Source organism: Denticeps clupeoides, chromosome 4, assembly GCF_900700375.1.
Source record: "Denticeps clupeoides chromosome 4, fDenClu1.1, whole genome shotgun sequence".
NCBI classification, from domain to species: Eukaryota; Metazoa; Chordata; class Actinopteri; order Clupeiformes; family Denticipitidae; genus Denticeps; species Denticeps clupeoides.
This window is the reverse complement of record NC_041710.1, coordinates 5,561,834-5,579,613: the sequence shown is the minus strand read 5'-3', so window position 1 is coordinate 5,579,613 and position 17,780 is coordinate 5,561,834. Positions and strand designations below refer to the sequence as shown.

Here is a 17,780-nt window from a genome sequence, read left to right as displayed (position 1 = left end):
GACAGAATATTCCATAAAACCATTATGGGGCAAGAACAGGAACAAACTAAAACACACACACACACACACACAAAGAACCCTCATTTCATATTGACACACACACACACACACACACACACAAACCTCTCCCAGCCTCGCATAATGTCGAGGGAGAGGTGGTGTGGCCTCGCTAACACCTCGGCGTCAAAAATAGGCTCCGTCGCGGTCAGGGGGCGTGGCCGGCGCCCTCAGGCCTTGGAGAAGGTGGTGGCGGAGGTGCCCGGCTGGGCGGGGCTGGCCCCGTGGTGCTCGTCGTGCCAGCGGTCCACGCAGCGGCGCCGGGCGTTCATGAAGAAGTTGCTGACGGTGCTGAGCTCCAGGCCCAGCTGCTGGGAGATGGTGATCTGCATCTCCTTGGACGGCCGCTTGTTCTCCTTGAAGATGGCGATGAGCGTGCGGCGCTGCAGGTCGGTGAAGACCAGACGCTGCTTCTTGGGCGCCATAGTCCTGTCCTTGTGCTGCTCCTGCTCCTTCCGCTTGCAGGCTGCGGGAGAGGGGTTCAGTCGGTTAAACCGAAGTCACCGTCTACACTGCAGGCCAACAAACAACGCGCTGCTCTTTAAAAACCGCGTCGCAGCTGACTGGAGAGAACTAAGCGCACGCCGACAGCCACAGGAAGCCGCCAGTTACAACGGTTTCTTGCAACACAGTTTTGGAAGAGCAGACAGTCGTTTAATTCTTTCATTCATATTAAAAAAAGCTAAAAGAAAAGCGTAATAAAACGAGGGTGGGCCTGTGGTGTAGATGGTTGCTGAAATGCATCACCGACAGAGAGACAGAAGCTGGTGAGGAGCTGGATGGATGATCAGGGGACCATGAAATGTGCGCTGAGAAATGTCTATTTTTTTTCACCCAACAAAAATATATATTTATAAGTTGATTGTCGGGAGATGATGGTGAGACAATTTGAATTTTAATTCGAATTCGTCTGGGCTAAAGTGTGAGACAGAGCGGCATTGGAACAGCACAGAGCAGAGCACAGGGGGGGGGTTCATCGCCAGATTCCGATCGATTCCCTCATATGAGTTTTACCCTGGTTATATTATTCCTGCCGCATCTTCACCGTTCTTTATATTTCTTTTTTTTTTTTTTTTTTTCAATTATTTCTATTCCTTTCTCAGGCGTTGAGACAAATGTTATACAGGATTTATTTATTTTCTCTCACAACAAACCCGGCCTAAGAAAAAAAAAAAAATCTATTTCCATTTTATAATCTATCTATAATTGTATCTGCCTATATGTCTGTATATATAAATATTTCTCTATATATATTTCTGTCTGTCGGTCTTGTTTTAACAAGTCTTTTCCTTTAAATGTCAGTTCTCTCTCTCTCACACACACACACACCCGCGCGCGTGCACAGTGTGGGTTCCCCCAGCTCTCAGGCTGATTGTGCTGAAGTGGCTGGACTCGGCGCAGGGTTCTGTGTGTCTAATTACAGAGGGCCAGAGGCGATCGATCTCCCCTACACAGTCAAATCTGTTTACTGCTGTCGTCTAAACCCTGCACACTCTCATCCATCATTTTCATACAGCACATCACACACACACACACATACACACACTCGCACTGTAAGACGGACCCCCGCTTCCTCCGGGTCCCTGTAGTAAAACACGTGGCCGGCTGCGGATCTGGTTCAGGGACCCCACTAACCCACGACTAGGGGGACGCCTGAGTGAATACCGAATGGCAATTTATTTATTTCCCTGTTGGAAGTGGGAGGGGTTGAGTGTAGGGTCCACGGCGCCCTACACGCCGTCGCTGGAACCCACACGTCATATTTCCGATGGATTCTGCATTGTAGTGTAACTTTGCGGCTGTTTCATTTATCAGTTTTTTTTTTTCCGAAGACGATGTCATCAACTGACCCCTGGATATCAGACCAAAGACGAGACCCCCCCCTAATCGACCAGAATCTTTATAGAAACACTTCTCATGAAATAAAGGAGGCATCACATGGTCTGCAGCTCCCCGCTGGTATGAATCATTGTCCCAGATTTAATGCTGGGCACCTCCACCTCCTCATCCTGCTCAAAATCTATTAAAATGTATTAGAACCTACCGGAATCATTGGGACCACTCTAGTGGAATCTATTTTGCATGCATGCATGCATAATGAGTTGAGTTACGGCTGTTATCAGATCAAAACATCTCCCAACCCCCTTTACCCACTATTCACTGGAAGTGTTCTCTGGAAATCAGAAATGTTTGAAGAATCACATAAAAAAAAGAAAGGATTTTTGGTTCCCCACACATACGAGGGATGATGGGATTTTGATGCTGGGTATCTCCCCCCACAATTTTACTCTTCCCTGCCAGCCTTTTATTTTTGCAGACATAGTCTTTTGTCTGAGCGTCTGCGTGCTGCGTATCGAGCGCCAGACATCTCTCTCCCTCCTCTCTCTCCTCTCTTCATCTCTCTCTCCCACTCTCCCCATCTCTCTCTTCATCTCTCTCTCTCTTCCCTTCTCTCATCGTCTCTCTCTCATCCTCTCTTCATCTCTCTCTTCCTTTCTCTCTTCATCTCTCTCTCCCCTCTCTCCATCTCTCTCTTCCTTTCTCTCTTCATCTCTCTCTCTCTTCCCTTTCTCTCATCTCTCTCTCTCTCCTCTCTTCATCTCTCTCTTCCTTTCTCTCTTCATCTCTCTCTCCCCTCTCTCCATCTCTCTCTTCCTTTCTCTCTTCATCTCTCTCTCTCTCTTCCCTTTCTCTCATCTCTCTCTGCTCTCTTCATCTCTCTCCAGCTCTCCCCATCTCTCTCTTCATCTCTCTCTCCCTCGCTCTCCCCATCTCTATCTTCCTTTCTCTCTTCATCTCTCTCTCTTCCCTTTCTCTCATCTCTCTCTCTCCTCTCTTCATCTCTCTCTTCCTTTCTCTCTTCATCTCTCTCTCCTCTCTCCCTTCATCTCTCTCTCTCCATCGCTCGCTCTCTCCCCTCTCTCCATCTCTCTCTTCCTTTCCCTTTTCATCTCTCTTTCCATCTATCTCTCTCTCTTCCCTTTCTCTCATCTCTCTCTCCTATCTTCATCTCTCTCTTCCTTTCTCTCTTCATCTCTCTTACTCTCATCTCTCCCCATCTCTCTCTTTCTCTCTCCTCTCTCCATTTCTCTCTCTCTCTCTCCTCTTTTCATCTCTCTCCCTCCCCGGTTTTCACGTTCCGCCTCTTGATGTCACTCGTCTCGCCCCGCTTCTCGCGCCTGCGTGTGAGTGGGCGCGCGCGGGGCCGGGCGGATCGATATCGGTCGATGTTGAGGGAAGGGGCCCTGATTACTGGACCACGTGTGCAGGAGAAAACAGAGCAAAATCGATCACTGCAGCTTTTAGGCCGCCAGCGCCGCGCGCACAAGAAAGCCTGGAGCCGGGCTACTCTACTACTCCGCCACGACTCTACTACTCTACTACTCCGCCGCGACTCTACTACTCCGCCGCGACTCTACTACTTTATTACTCCGCCGCTACTCTACTACTCCGCCGCGACTCTACTACTTTATTACTCCGCCGCTACTCTACTACTTTATTACTCTGCCGCGACTCTACTACTCCGCCGCGACTCTACTACTTTATTACTCCGCCGCGACTCTACTACTCTACTACTCCGCCGCGACTCTACTACTTTATTACTCCGCCGCTACTCTACTACTTTATTACTCCGCCACGACTCTACTACTCCGCCGCTACTTTACTACTCCGCCGCGACTGTACTACTCCGCCGCGACTCTACTACTTTATTATTCCGCCGCGACTCTACTACTCCGCCGCTACTTTACTACTCCGCCGCGACTGTACTACTCCGCCGCGACTCTACTACTTTATTATTCCGCCGCGACTCTACTACTCCGCCGCGACTCTACTACTTTATTACTCCGCCGCTACTCTACTACTCCGCCGCTACTCTATTACTTTATTACTCCGCCGCGACTCTACTACTTTACTACTCCGCCACGACTCTACTACTTTACTACTCCGCCGCGACTCCGCGACTCTACTGCTTTACAACTCCGCCGCTACTCCACCACTCAGTACTCTTACTACTTCAATACTCCATCACTCCACTGCTCCGTTACTCCAGTACTCTACTATTACGTTACACAGCCGCTCCTGCTCCGCGAAAATCATAATCAAATTATAACATCCTTTGTTTGTTATGAATTATTGTCGGGATCGTTCATATTCCCGGGCGCGGGGAATATTTAATAAGCGGAGGCGCCCGGGTTGCTTGGCCCGATTTATTTACCCCACGACACGTGTCGTGTCGCGACCTCGGCATCAGAGATTCATAATCCCGCATATTAATCCTCCGTCCTGTGACGCGGTGCCGCCGTGACGTAACGAGTCGTCTCTCTCTCTGGCCACGCCCACCCCCTCCCCTTAATTAAAGACCGGCAGCCAACACACACACACACACACACACACACACACACACGTTACACTTCACGCAGGAAGCGCAGCGCTATCAACGCGCTCCTGCTCGCCCGCGATGGATATGAATATTGATAAAGATTATTATTCACGGTGAGAATTCAGACATGCGCAGTGCGAGCCCTGCGCCCTGTCCTGTATTATGAAGTGCGAGGAATACGCTTCTTTTCGAGGTTGCCTTATTTATAAGAATCGATAATTGGCCGATGCCCTGCGCTGTGCTGCTCGCAGCCTGGATGAGGCGCTTTGTACTTTTCGTGCGTGTGTGTGTGCTGTGTGTGTGTGTGTGTGTGTGTGCTGTTGCTGAGGTGGGGAATGATGGGAGGCGCACGAGGGCGGAATCGATAACTAACCGCACCATGCCCGGGATCGATGGCTCGGGTGGGGTTGGTGTTTTTTGGGTGCGGTGAGACGTACCCTCTCGCGCGCCGGCCTGGCTACTGCTGGCGAGAAACACGCATGTCAATCATCCGGACACACACACACACACACACACACATCTCAGAGCGCACCACCACCACGTGGACGCGCGCGCGCGCACGGCGCCTTTTAAACAACAACAACAAGAACAATCAAACCACCACAGAATGGTATATTTATCAGGATATCTGGCTATTAATTTATTCATTCGATGCGCCCCGTGGCGAAATGTATTTATTTCAAAGGCAAAATAACGCGCAATCGTGGGATTGGGGTTTTATTTTATCATTTAACTACAACCCGCTAATAATAATAATTATACCAGCACTACTGCTGATCATAAAGAGTATAAAAATACTTTCGTACAGTTCATCGAGTTTTTTTATTTGTACGTCAGCCTGAAATCCCCTATAGCACTTTAATTCTATACTTTTATTAGGAAACCGAATTATGGTTATTATAATGGTAAGATTACACTAAAATACATTTTTTAAATATATTTTTTTTGTAATAACTGACTAATAAAAAAGAATAATTACAGCGCCGCTCTGCATACGAACATCTCCACGTTGGACTGCGAGCGACGGTGGGGAAAAAGCAGTTTAAAGTATAAAGACTTACTCGCGCTTAAAAATCACATTTCTTGGGAAAAAAAAATTTATAAATCTTTTAAAAACCGATGCACGTCGCGCTATTCATCACGAAGATTGAAACATATTCACACACACACACACACGCAAAAACGCACAAAAGCAGAGACTCTACATTACAAAATAGTGAAAAAACGTTCCGGAAATATTTGATAATTTCTGCCAGAACATTGTAATCCCGCCTCTTCCCTCTGCCTTTCACACTCTGTCCTTGTGGAACGACTGGGCGTGTGGCTTTTGGGAAACTGGACCATGATCTGATAACAGTGACCATCAAGAAGCCCCCCCAACCTTTAGGAATGAAGTGATTAAGCGGAACCATCGGGACCATTTTCTCTTTCTCTTGCCCCCCCCCCACCACCACCATCACCGCCCTCCTTTAAATCCACTCCCTCCGTAGACAAACATTGGTGAAGTCAGGTGATGCGAGATCCATTTAGGATTCGATTAGCCACTCAATTAAATGTCACAGGCGGAGAGATTGATTGATAGAGAACTCAGCTTACAAAGAGAAGAGGGCAGGATACAGGAGAAAACACAGCCAGGGCCCAGCCTGCTGTGTGTGTGTGTGTGAGAGAGAGAGAGAGAGAGAGAGAGAGAGACTGAACTCTGACGTAAACACGAGCTTGGCCGTTTCTGCAAACTGAAAAGAAATAATTCAAATGTCAGGCTGTAGAATTACGAACGGCAGGTAAAATATGGATATGCTCTCCATGGTAACAATTAAATCAAATTACTGTTGATATTCTGCGAGACTCGATGCACTGCAGGACAGATATTTATTTATTTTTATTTATACTTTATTAATCCAGAAGGAAATTGCGTCTCTACTTTTAACCCATCACCCTTGGTGAGCAGCGGGCAGCCATGACAGGCTCCCGGGGAGCAGTGTGTGGGGACGGGCCACTTCCTTAAGGCCACTTCTGCCCTTAAAGATAGATACCTATCTTTATGTATAACGTGTAGAAAAAGTTTTTCTTTTTCAAGTTAGACTTCAGAATCCTGTTTCTGGACGCCAGTGCACGTGCCTCGCGACGCGTCGCTGATTCGGTCTTCTGGCCTGTTAACAATCCAGGCGCTCCTCCGCACACCAACCAGGAGACCACAAAGTCGCAGGTTCAAACCCCATTTACTACCACCGTGTCCCTGAGCAAGACACTTAACCCTGAGTGTCTCCGGGGGGGGGGGCTGTCCCTGTAACTACTGATTGTAGTTAAGTGTCCTGGGTCCTGAGCTCACCTGACAGGCAGAATATAAAAATATACTTCGATACCAACACGTATAAAAAAATTTTTTTTTTTTAAAGGTCAAGTGCTGTGTGAAATGCAGGCGGCTTCCCAGACTTTGAGGAATTAGGCCCGTGTTGAGCTGGAAATGGGTGTAGGAACCATTACGGACGTTTTCTTCACAACAAGCCACTGATAAGATAAGATGTTTCATTAAAATAGACTTGTTCTGCTTTACTAATACCAACGACTGATTCTGCTTCCTGCTTAACGGTGACACAGACCTCCAGACCTCACTGTCTGCATTTGCATTTTTGCTCTGCTCAGCTTCTTCTACATCAGCCATTTATCTGGTTATCGTTGAGAGTTTGCCACAAAAATTATAGTTAAAAATATTCCGTGTTCAGGGCAGCCAGACATCAAAAGGAGGAGGAGGAATCAACGGCTTTTATGCCGATTCACAAAACCAATCACGCACACGCAAAGCCCAGTAATACAGTCTTATTCATCTCTAACGCATCTAAATTAATAACAGAATAAAACAGCTATATTACTGAATATCATCAATTCGAACATGGAGGATGAGGTGACAATTTACAGTTCGTTCTACAAAAGAAATGCAAGATGCGGGGACACACACACAGACACACACACACACTCAGAGCAGGCGCAGAGAAGGGGGAAAATGGTGGGAATCTGTTGTATGCAGCATAAAGATGCAGGCGCTGCAACACGATGGAAGATTGATCGGTGAACAGGCCGTCGGCAACGCACTCGAAGTGCTGAATTTGCAGCACTTAAAATGTTTCAATTACATCTATGAATTATACTGACATGCTGAAGTTATGCGAACACGTGTCCAGGAAAATGTTCAGTTTTATTTCAGGCAATTTAATTTATTTGTTTTGCTCATATCAATCTAGTATTAAAGAATTTTAAAACATTACTTTGCATTTAGTCCTGTTATTTGCAAGTAAATATGTGCATGTGTTGTGTTGCATGTGGTTTATAAAAAAATTAATATTTTATGTTCTCAGATGAAAGTGATTATTTTTGTCATTGTGAAACACTGCAGCACAGCACACGGCGACACAACGAAATGCGTCCTCTGCTTTTAACCATCACCCTTGGTGAGCAGTGGGCAGCCATGACAGGCATGATCAAGGCGACCTCGGTGGGGATCAGGATTTGAACCCGTAAAAGTCCACTTTCTTGCCCTCTGGTTTGCTCCTCTGCTAAACACGTATGCAGTATTGAACCACAAAGACAGATTTATAATTCATATTTTTATATTATTTGTCTTCTTGTCAGTGATAGAGGTGACTAATTTATAACACATGTGTTATATATTTATTACCATAGATCCTTAAAAGTGTGTGTGTGTGTGTGTTTAGCTTTTAAAAAAACATGTAATATTTAAATATACAATTTGCAGTTTGGTGTAGTAAACTGCAATACATGATTTGCTATTTTCACCCTGGTGTAAGTAGCAGGGTAGCAGCAATGAATGCAGAGAGTGCACTTTACACCCTGGTGTACACACAGCTTTGTGTGCTGTTCACATTTGCTGCCTGTTTTTCAGCAGTGTTGTCTGCAATTTTACTCCTTTATTTTGTAGCACTTTCAGCAGATTTGTTTCTAGTCATGGCACATATGAAACCAGCGATCCCCATTTTCCCAGCGCAGAACCTGCAGAACGGTCAGTTTTTTTCCTCTTTTCGTCTTCTCTATCCAGTGCCATTTGTGCCCGAATGCAAACGGACAATGACATGCAAAACACGTGCATATTCTTGTGTTGTGTGTGTCTGCAGGGGGCGTATTGGTGTGTATTGTGTATTGGTGGCTGTCCGCTGCTGCCTGGAGTGCCAGGGTTGAAGGGCGGCGGTGATGTGGGCAGAGGAGGGGGATGATGCATATTCCTACCGGCCTCACGCATGTGCGGAGGAACACACAGATCCCCACACACACCCAGTGCCGCCCAGTTCCCCATGTTCGTATTTATAATGGCCACCGCACCGGTACAAAGACGTAGCCGTGCCTACTTCTACCCACATGCAACAAAACCGCGATGTTTTGCCAGCTGCAGTCGGTTGCCATGTGCCATTTTAACCCGGGCCACACACACACACACACACACACACCAGATAATTTCACTCCGGCGACCACACACACATGCACACTCTCACGTTTTCACCGAGAAACCACTCGGTTACACAGCTACAAGCTGTTTGCGCGCTCTCTCTCGCCCGCTCTCTCTTTCCCCTACCCACACGTTTATCAATTATTAAAGCAAGAATCGATCATTTCAGCGGTCTGCTCCAATCTGCCTCTTCACACAAAGCCAAATCTCTCTTATCCTCAATCAATGGCACCTAACCAAATCTGCTTTTAAGATAACCCGTTATTAGTTTGCTTTTTTATTTAAGGCCGCCGTATGGTCAGCCTCACGCGTCAATCGTTTTTGTATCGCTGTGTCTAAAAATTTCGTAAGAAAATGGCCCCGATCGCACGCACGTGTTTTTTTTTTTTGGCAATTTCCCGACCAAATCAGCGTCCCGGAGAAAAATGCGCATCGCATTCACGTCAACTCTAATTCACGGGAAGCGGCAAAACAACGGCAAGACGAGGCTGTGCCTTTAATGTGCTCCCTTGTTTTATTCATGGTGGTACGGGCCTCAGACCCGATCGATCGGCCGCTTGGCACCTGGGCATCACCTCTGGCACCGGCCGTCGTCTATTAACCTATTTCTGTCTCCCGCCCTTAATGGGAAAATCTACCTCAAACACCCGACTCACCTTTATTCTCATATAATGGCATTGATCCGCGCCCGTGAGCTTAGCGCCGTGCTAATGCAGAGTCTGTGCCACGGCCGGGGGTCGCGTGGCGCCCCCCCCCCACGGACTACGGCGTTCGGATTGTATCGGGGGTATCGTGATGCGCGGGGTTGGGGTGGGGGGGGGTCGTTGGAGGCCACCTGTTATCCAAGTGGAGTTTTCATGCGGTGTGGAGGTTATAAAAGGATGCGATGTGCTGCCTAAAGGCAATAGGGGGGGCGGGGGGGTTGAAGGGAAAGGAGACAGTGAAGGCTGGTAAAATGGAGGGATAGAGGGAGGGAGGGAGGGAGCAGGAGGGAGAGGAGAGGGATGGGGGAAGGGAGAGCTGTTGTATTGATCCGCCATGTGCAAAGCCAGGCAAACATATGAGGATGACGAAGCTGCAGCAGGCATGACGGCTTACAGCCACACGTAGGGACTGAGGAACAGAGGGAAGGGGAGAAGAACGGGGCTGCGGTTCTGACCCGCAGACTCTCCTGACCCTGCCCTAAACACACGCACCCAGATACGCACACACACACACGCAGTACCCTCAACATGCGTACAATTTACACGCTACTAGCACGACTGCGGATCATCTCCCACCACATTAAAACCACTGAGAAACACACTCACCTATGAACCAGAAGACCCGGGTTCAAACCCCACTTACTACCATTGTGTCCCTGAGCAGGACACTGCATATCTTCAGGGGGGACTGTCCCGGTAACTACTGATTGTAAGTCGCTGTGGACAAGGGCCCCTGAAAAATGCTCTTAATGTAAGTGAATAGTGTTGATTAGCTCATTATTAAAAAGGTGGGAGTAAACTGTGAGTACTTGAAGTCGATGTGTTGGGAGCAGGTGTGAGAGTGAAGGCTAACCTGTCTGGTCTGATCCCAGAGAAGAGCCACTCTCCTCAGTGCCGGTCATGATAGAAAGCCCACTCTGACCCCCGTCCACCAGCTAAATCACCCAAAATCACCGTAGAGATAATATTCCCTTATACTGACTGGCACCACCCACCTAAAGACTGTTGCAGACCGCCTACAGCCTTCCTGGTGTGAGGATCATTTTTCTCAGGTCCCAGTACAGTATCCTAGTCCTAGTGGTGAAAAAAGGCCAGACCCCGCCTCACTCCTTACCCGCTAGGCCACCATTTCCCTCGCTTACAAGGGATCCGAGGCTAACATCCACAACATGGAACTTCAGTTCCATTGAGTTCCGTGCATCAAAACGTACACAGAAGAAAAATCTTGCGCGTATTTAAAACGATTACAGAGAGTGGCGTTGGGAGCTGAAGGACCAACTGAATTGTGAGTCCATCAGTTTTGCTTGCTTGAGGCAGAAAGTTTCAAAATGTTGAACTTTTCAAGCACTGAACTAGCGCCAGCCAATCTAATCCATTTATGCAAATTTCCCAATGAACGTGTTGGCCAATCAGGCAGATTTATGCAAATTATCTAGAGCAAATGGATTAATGCAGTGATTAATGCATTCATAAAAAAACATTATACCTGCCCTATGTAAAATAATCTTCATTATTTTGAAATGGATTAGTTAATAGAGCATTTTTAAACCACTTCGGCAGACATGGCACATGGGGAATGATATATCAGACTGGACTAGTTATCAGTATCTTGGAGGGGAGGAACTAACTGCCCACCAAGCCCTGTGTGTTCAACGTCCCGTCCACATGACAACATTCTTCAGGAAAATTTCTACAAGATCTGGCATTACGTCCACACAGAAAGGATGTTGCATGGGAACCAGAACGTATCTGTCTGGATGGCAGAGTGTGGAAAAACCTGACGCATTAGCCCAACCTATAACCCCAAACATGTCAGCGTTAGGGACCTTCTCTGCATCTCCTTGTAGATGACAACATTTCAGAGAACGCTCTCGTGCAGAAACCGAAAAACCCTTTTCAGAGAACCACTCAGATTTTGCATTGTTGTCCTTCTCGTGTGATCCTGTCACACGAACTGCCACCAACCTCCTTGGAAGAGGTTATCCTTACGTTTCACCAGGTTGACACTGTAACTAAATGTTTAGCTTAGTGCTAAATGAAGCTATCCAATCATATTGTTATGCGTGTCCCACAGAATGCGCGTTCATATTAGTTTATCTCCGGATACATCTGTAAGACAAAAGTCAGTCTAGAACCTAAGAGTCCTTAAGAGTCCGGGTCAAAGCCTCGAGATCACTCGAGATATATCTCGGTAATAGAGACAAGGGTCCTTAAGCTCACTGATCTCAATCCATTGACTTGCCAACCTTTCTGTGGTGATCCTATATAACACCAAGATTTAGTGCTATATCCTCGGCCTTAAGTGTTTTTTTGATTAGGCCCCTTTTGAAGTCACTGCTTCAGAAGCGCCTCCAGTTCCTGGCCACGCGGGGGGTAAACGCCTCCGTTCGGGCTCCTTCAATAAAGCGGGTCAAGGATGCAGGGAGAGCGCTTCATTAAGATCTCCGCTTCTGCGTTTCCAAACACTCTCCACATTTTCCAGGGGAATCTGTGGGCAGGATATTGCTGCCCAGCACTTGCACCGCCGTCGGTGTGAAGTAAGCCCATGCATTTACATTTACATTTACATTTATCAGACGCCCTTATCCAGAGCGACTTACAATCAGTAGTTACAGGGACAGTCCCCCCCCTGGAGCAACTTAGGGTTAAGTGTCTTGCTCAGGGACACAATGGTAGTAAGTGGGATTTGAACCCGGGTCTTCTGGTTCATAGGCGAGTGTGTTACCCACTAGGCTACTACCACCCTATATGCAGTGGTAGTAGCCTATATCCTCGAACCTCACCGCGTGCCTTCGGTTCTTCTGCTTTATTTTCCTGAGGTTCTTTAAAAACACTACAGCCGCTCACATTGTTTTGCTACGTGCCCGCAGAAGCAAACACGACATACCAGTCAAAAGTTTATTCCGTGGTGGTTATGGAGACTAAGATGGAGCCATTTTGAAGAATCCAGCACTTGAATCATATTCAGTATTTGTTGTATCAGGAGAAAGTGAAGGATGTTTGATGAATCTGTTTTTTCAGCCTCTTTTTACCTTCATGGCTGCTTTCTTCACTATTGTCATCATCCTCATCATCATCACCGCTTCATGAGATGCTCATTAACATGAGTGAATGATAAGGAAGTGTTCAGTATAAAAACTTCAGGACTGTTGGAAATCGTCCTCGTTGTCCAACTTAAGGAGGTGGAGAGGAGACAAGAGTGTAAAATGCTGCCAAAAGTTCCCTGATTGGGGCAGTGGTGGCCTAGCGGTAATTACAAGGTTGCCGGTTCGAATCCCGATCCGCCAAGGTGCCACTGAGGTGCCACTGAGCAAAGCACCGTCCCCACACACTGCTCCCCGGGCGCCTGTCATGGCTGCCCACTGCTCACTCAGGGTGATGGGTTAAATGCAGAGGACAAATTTCACTGTATGCACCGTGTGCTGTGCTGATGTGTATCACATGTGACAATCACTTCACTTTCACTTTCACTGATTTGGAGAGACACGAATTCATTACATGACCTTGTGTGTGTTATTTCATAGTCCCGTGTCTTCAGTTTTATTATAATGTGAAAAAAATGCAAGGCCAATAAATGAGTAGGTGCGTCTTTTGACATACTGTCGTCATTTTAACCTCTCATCTCGCTCAAATAAACTACGATTGAACTGTGTACTGAAGAGGTGAACATTTTGAATATGTAAAACAGACCCAAGCTATCCTTTTAACCCAGCCACTTGTGTATTTCTTGGTGCAGGTCCGGAACCCGGGTGAATGGGGAGGGTTGCATCCGGCAGTTATTTCAGACAGCCAGGCTGACTGATTTGCTGTGGCGACCCCTTCCAGGAGCAGTCGAGGGCCGACGAGGGTACAAGCTGCCCTTTCGCCACAGCACAAGAACTATTAAAGGTGGGATTTGTGATCTACTCCTGTACATCCTGGTGTCAAACTAGCCTGAATGAGCTCGCGATCATGCGTGTTCATAGACATTGATAACACACACAGCACTGTACTAATGTTTTAGTCAGAACTAGTTTTTTTTTTTATCTTCCCATCAGCAATTCTGAAATAGTTTAAAACGCACAAATAATAATGATTAATGGTGAAAGTGTTAATAATGCTGATGTTGATATGTAGACGTGCTAGAAGAACTGGGTGTCGGCCTCTCCCAACTCTGTAAAATAATGTCTGATCTCCTACAAGCAAAAGTCTAGAGATGGAGAACAACAGGAGAACAGGAGTGTCTTTCTCTACACACACCATGTCACTGTTTCATGAAAGTAAGGGAATTCTGTATATATATATACACACACACACACACACACACACGCATATATATATTTGTATGCATGTGAGTTTATAAGACACAGAGAGAAAGGAGGGAAGGACAGACAGACATCAGCTGGACGCGATATATATCATGTTTGAAGAGGAATTCATAACTAAACTATTCAAATATTTATGAACTGTGTGGCTAAGACGAGACAGAGGATCTGATCTGCCAAACCACAGCAGGGAAATTCAACGTTCCTTTCGGTCCCATCATCAGTAACACACAGGATTTACATCACCCAGCACCACCAGATATGATTGAAAATGATTGTATATGCAAATTTGGTGTGGTGTTCAAAAATATTAAAATTAAAATATCAATATAAATATAAATTTTCCCCCACCGTTTAATTTAAATTAAACTCCCATTTTAAACGTAAATTCCCAAGCGCACTTCTGGCCTGGGTGTTAAACTCGTGTAGTCACGTGGTTGTGAACGTGAGGAACACAGCACGCGAACGAAAAAACGACGCTGCAGTAAACGCACGTTTGGGGTCGTAATTGTTATCGATTTATTTCTTCGTAACCCATTTCAGGATGTAAAGATGGGGGACTGCGCGTCCAGGGGACGAACGTAAAATACAAAATGTGCTTTAATTTCCCTGATCTCCGTTCTGGACAGACCGGGGCGCACAGCCGGGCAGTATTTTAAAGGCCACGTCCGTAATGTAAAAAATATATAATCATGAATTTAAATGATAATAATAAATTTCGCGCCCCGTCGGGCAGACCACCGCGGGCCCAACCGTCGCAGCATGATGGGCGTGCAGTGGGATGGGAGCTGGGGGGCTTGGAGAGGGGATGGGGGGGTAAAGGTCAGATCAGATCTGTTTCTGGGCGCGGCGGCCACCGTCATCACCCCCATCACTTCTTAAGCGAAGTGATTGTCACTTGTGATACACAGCAGCTCAGCACACGGTGCACACAGTGAAATTTGTCCTCTGCATTTAACCCATCACACTTGGTGAGCAGTGGGGTCGGTGCTTTGCTTAGTGGCACCTCAGTGGCACCTTGGCGGATCGGGATTCGAACCGGCAATCTTCCGATTACGGGGCCACTAGGCCACCACTGCCCCAAACAACCCCATCATCCCATCACTTCCATCACCCCCATCACCCCCATCGACCCATACCGATCGATAACCGAGTTCCCGGCGTCCCTCTTTTTTTTTTTCTTCTTTAAATGGAGCACAGCGATCAATGAGCGACGGGCCGTCCAGCTTTCCATCCGCGTCGCCGACGCGCCACGGGTTCATTCTTCATAATTCCTCGAACTCGATAAACGACAGGATTATTATTTCGCGGTTTTTTGATGGGTTTTGTCCGGCTTTAGTCTGTGTAAAGTACGTAACTCACCGGCGAGCCGCAGCGCCGACATCCGCTGGAACTCGGGCTCCTGCAGCCACTTCCACATCCTGCGGAAGGTCTCGCGTCCGGACTTGAGTTTACTCCACGGCTTCGGGTTGCGCAGCAGGTCGGACAGGGTCCCCTGCGAGCGGCACAGGATCCGCTGCGCGAAGATGGCCTGCGGGATGCTGTAGCGCTTCAGCTCCGCCGTGATGCGCTGCGCCACCTCCTTGGTGTTGATCTCCTCCGCCTGGCCGGACCCGGGGCCGCCCGCGTGCCTGTCGCCGCCGCCACCCCCGCCGCCGCCGCCGCCGGCCTGCGCGTGCATGTGGCCGTGCGCGTGCACGTGGCCGTTCAGGTTGGGGATCATGGCGTGGCCGTGGCCGCCCAGGCTCCGCGCCAGGTGCTCCTCCCCCCGCGACAGCATGGCCGCGTGGGGCTCGAAGCCCCCGGCCGACAGCATCTTGTCGCCGGCGAGGTGCGCGCCGGGCCCGTACGCGGACAGCGTCTGCTGCGAGCCGTGCAGGGCGCCCAGGCCGTTGGACAGGGGGGACAGCGGGGGTCCCATGGCGGACATGTCCTTGGGGTAGTGGCCGTACAGGTTGCCCATGGACGCCAGGGCCCGGTCGTCGCGCATCAGCGTGAAGCTGCCGCTGACGTTGCCCGTGGCGAGGCGCTGGTGCGCGTGCGGGTGCGGGTGCGCGTGCGGGTGGAACTTGTCCGTGACGCTGGAGATCGGGGGCAGGTGCTGCAGCGGCGTCAGGGTGGTGTAGGTGTTGCTCAGGCCCATGCCGGACTCGCACATGGTCATGGACGGGTGCAGGTGGTGCTCGGCGCGGTACTCCCCGGCGCCGTCCAGGATGGAGGCCATGCTGGAGACCATGGCGGAGCGGCCGTGCGACACCAGGTTCCGGTGCGGGCCGGTGGGCGGGCGGCCGTGCGGGGAGCTCATCAGGTCGGCCGCCTGCGAGTGCGGGACGCCGTGCATGTTCCCGAGGTTCTCCATGCTGAGCTCCATGTTCGGGGGGACGGTTCGTTCGGCGCCTGGTTCCTCGGTCTCAGATCGTGTCCATCGGTTCCCGAACTTTACCGTCAATCCAGCATGGTGTCCCGCCGCGCGGCATCAGCACGAAAAACACACCGAATAACGATGATAATAATAGCAATAATAACAATATTAATAATAAGAAAGAATAAATTAAAAAAAAGTCGTGTCTGGAGCGCACCGGGCGCGCGTGCGTTTCGGTGGCCGGACAACAGCGCTTCTGCCGCGCGCGCCTCCTCCGGACTGGTGTGTGCGTGCGCGTCGGTCCGCGCGTGCGCGCGCACGCGCATTCGGCGCCGGGGGCGCGCGGACCGGCGCTGGCGGGGGGAGACTTGCGGCCGCACACACATTCACGAATAAATTCACACGCAGATACACGGACCGAATAATGATACATTCTGGTCTATAGAATTCTATATATATATATATATGTGTGTGTGTGTGTGTGTGTGTGTGTGTGTGCTTCTATATCACCCTCCTCCCGTCTAAAGTATTTATAATAAATGTGAAAATATTTCCCTAACAAGACAAGACTGTATCTGACCCTGCCCTAATATTTAATCTTAACTACAAAAAGACACACCAACGCACACACACTCTTTCTCTCTCACCCACACACACTCTCTCTCTTACCCACACACACAACTCTCTCTCACACACACACACACACACACACACACACACGCTCTCTCTCACCCACACACACACCCTCGATCTCTCACACACACATACACACACCCACTCTCTCTCACACACACACACTCTCTCTCTCTCTCTCACACACACACACACACACTCTCTCTCACACGCACACACACACTCTCACACACACACCCTCTCTCTCTCACACACACACACACACACACTGTTTCTCTCTCTCTCTCACACGCACACACACTCTCTCAAACACACCCACGCACACACACTCCCTCTCTCTCTCTCACATACTCTTTCTCTCTCTCTCTCTCTCCCTCTCTCTCTCACACACACACACATTCTTTCTCACACATACACGCACACACGAGTCCCTGAATGGACCCGAATAAAAGTTGAAATGCTGAACAGTAATGTGTGAGGGTGTGTGTGTGTGTGTGTGTGTGTGTGTGAGACAGAGAGCAAGAGTGTGTGTGAGTGTGTGTTATTCGGACCGATGACCCCGTTGGCTCTGCAGGGCCTTGTGATCAGATTCTGGTATATGAACAATATAAACATTTCAGCCCCCATGGTGCATAGCGGCGGTGGCGAGCGGATGCGCGTGACCGAGTTAGGGTCGTGATTCGTAAAAGTCCGCGGGAGGAGAAGGTCGAGGCGATGTAACGTGTATTCGTGTGAAATCGGGGTAAATTCGCAAGGAAATAAACTGGCCCGTAAACGCCGTAAATTGTAAAGTGGCGCCTCCGTCCGTGGAGATAAATCCCGGGCCAGTTGGCCGCGTGGAACGGTGACGTTTTCACGCCAGCTTGAGCTCCGTGTTTTCGCT

The 17,780-nt window shown here is 48.7% G+C and overlaps 1 protein-coding gene across 1 annotated transcript; it reads right to left on the bottom strand.

The window, feature by feature from the left end:
- On the bottom strand, positions 1 to 16,443 carry onecut3b (one cut homeobox 3b). The gene is made up of 2 exons (XM_028977846.1): positions 15,265 to 16,443; positions 1 to 523 (listed from the first exon to the last, which is right to left on the bottom strand). Exons 1-2 carry the CDS (start codon positions 16,271 to 16,273, stop codon positions 228 to 230), a joined length of 1,305 nt encoding a protein of 434 aa, XP_028833679.1. The 5' UTR covers positions 16,274 to 16,443; the 3' UTR covers positions 1 to 227.
- Between the last annotated feature and the right edge of the window lie 1,337 nt (positions 16,444 to 17,780).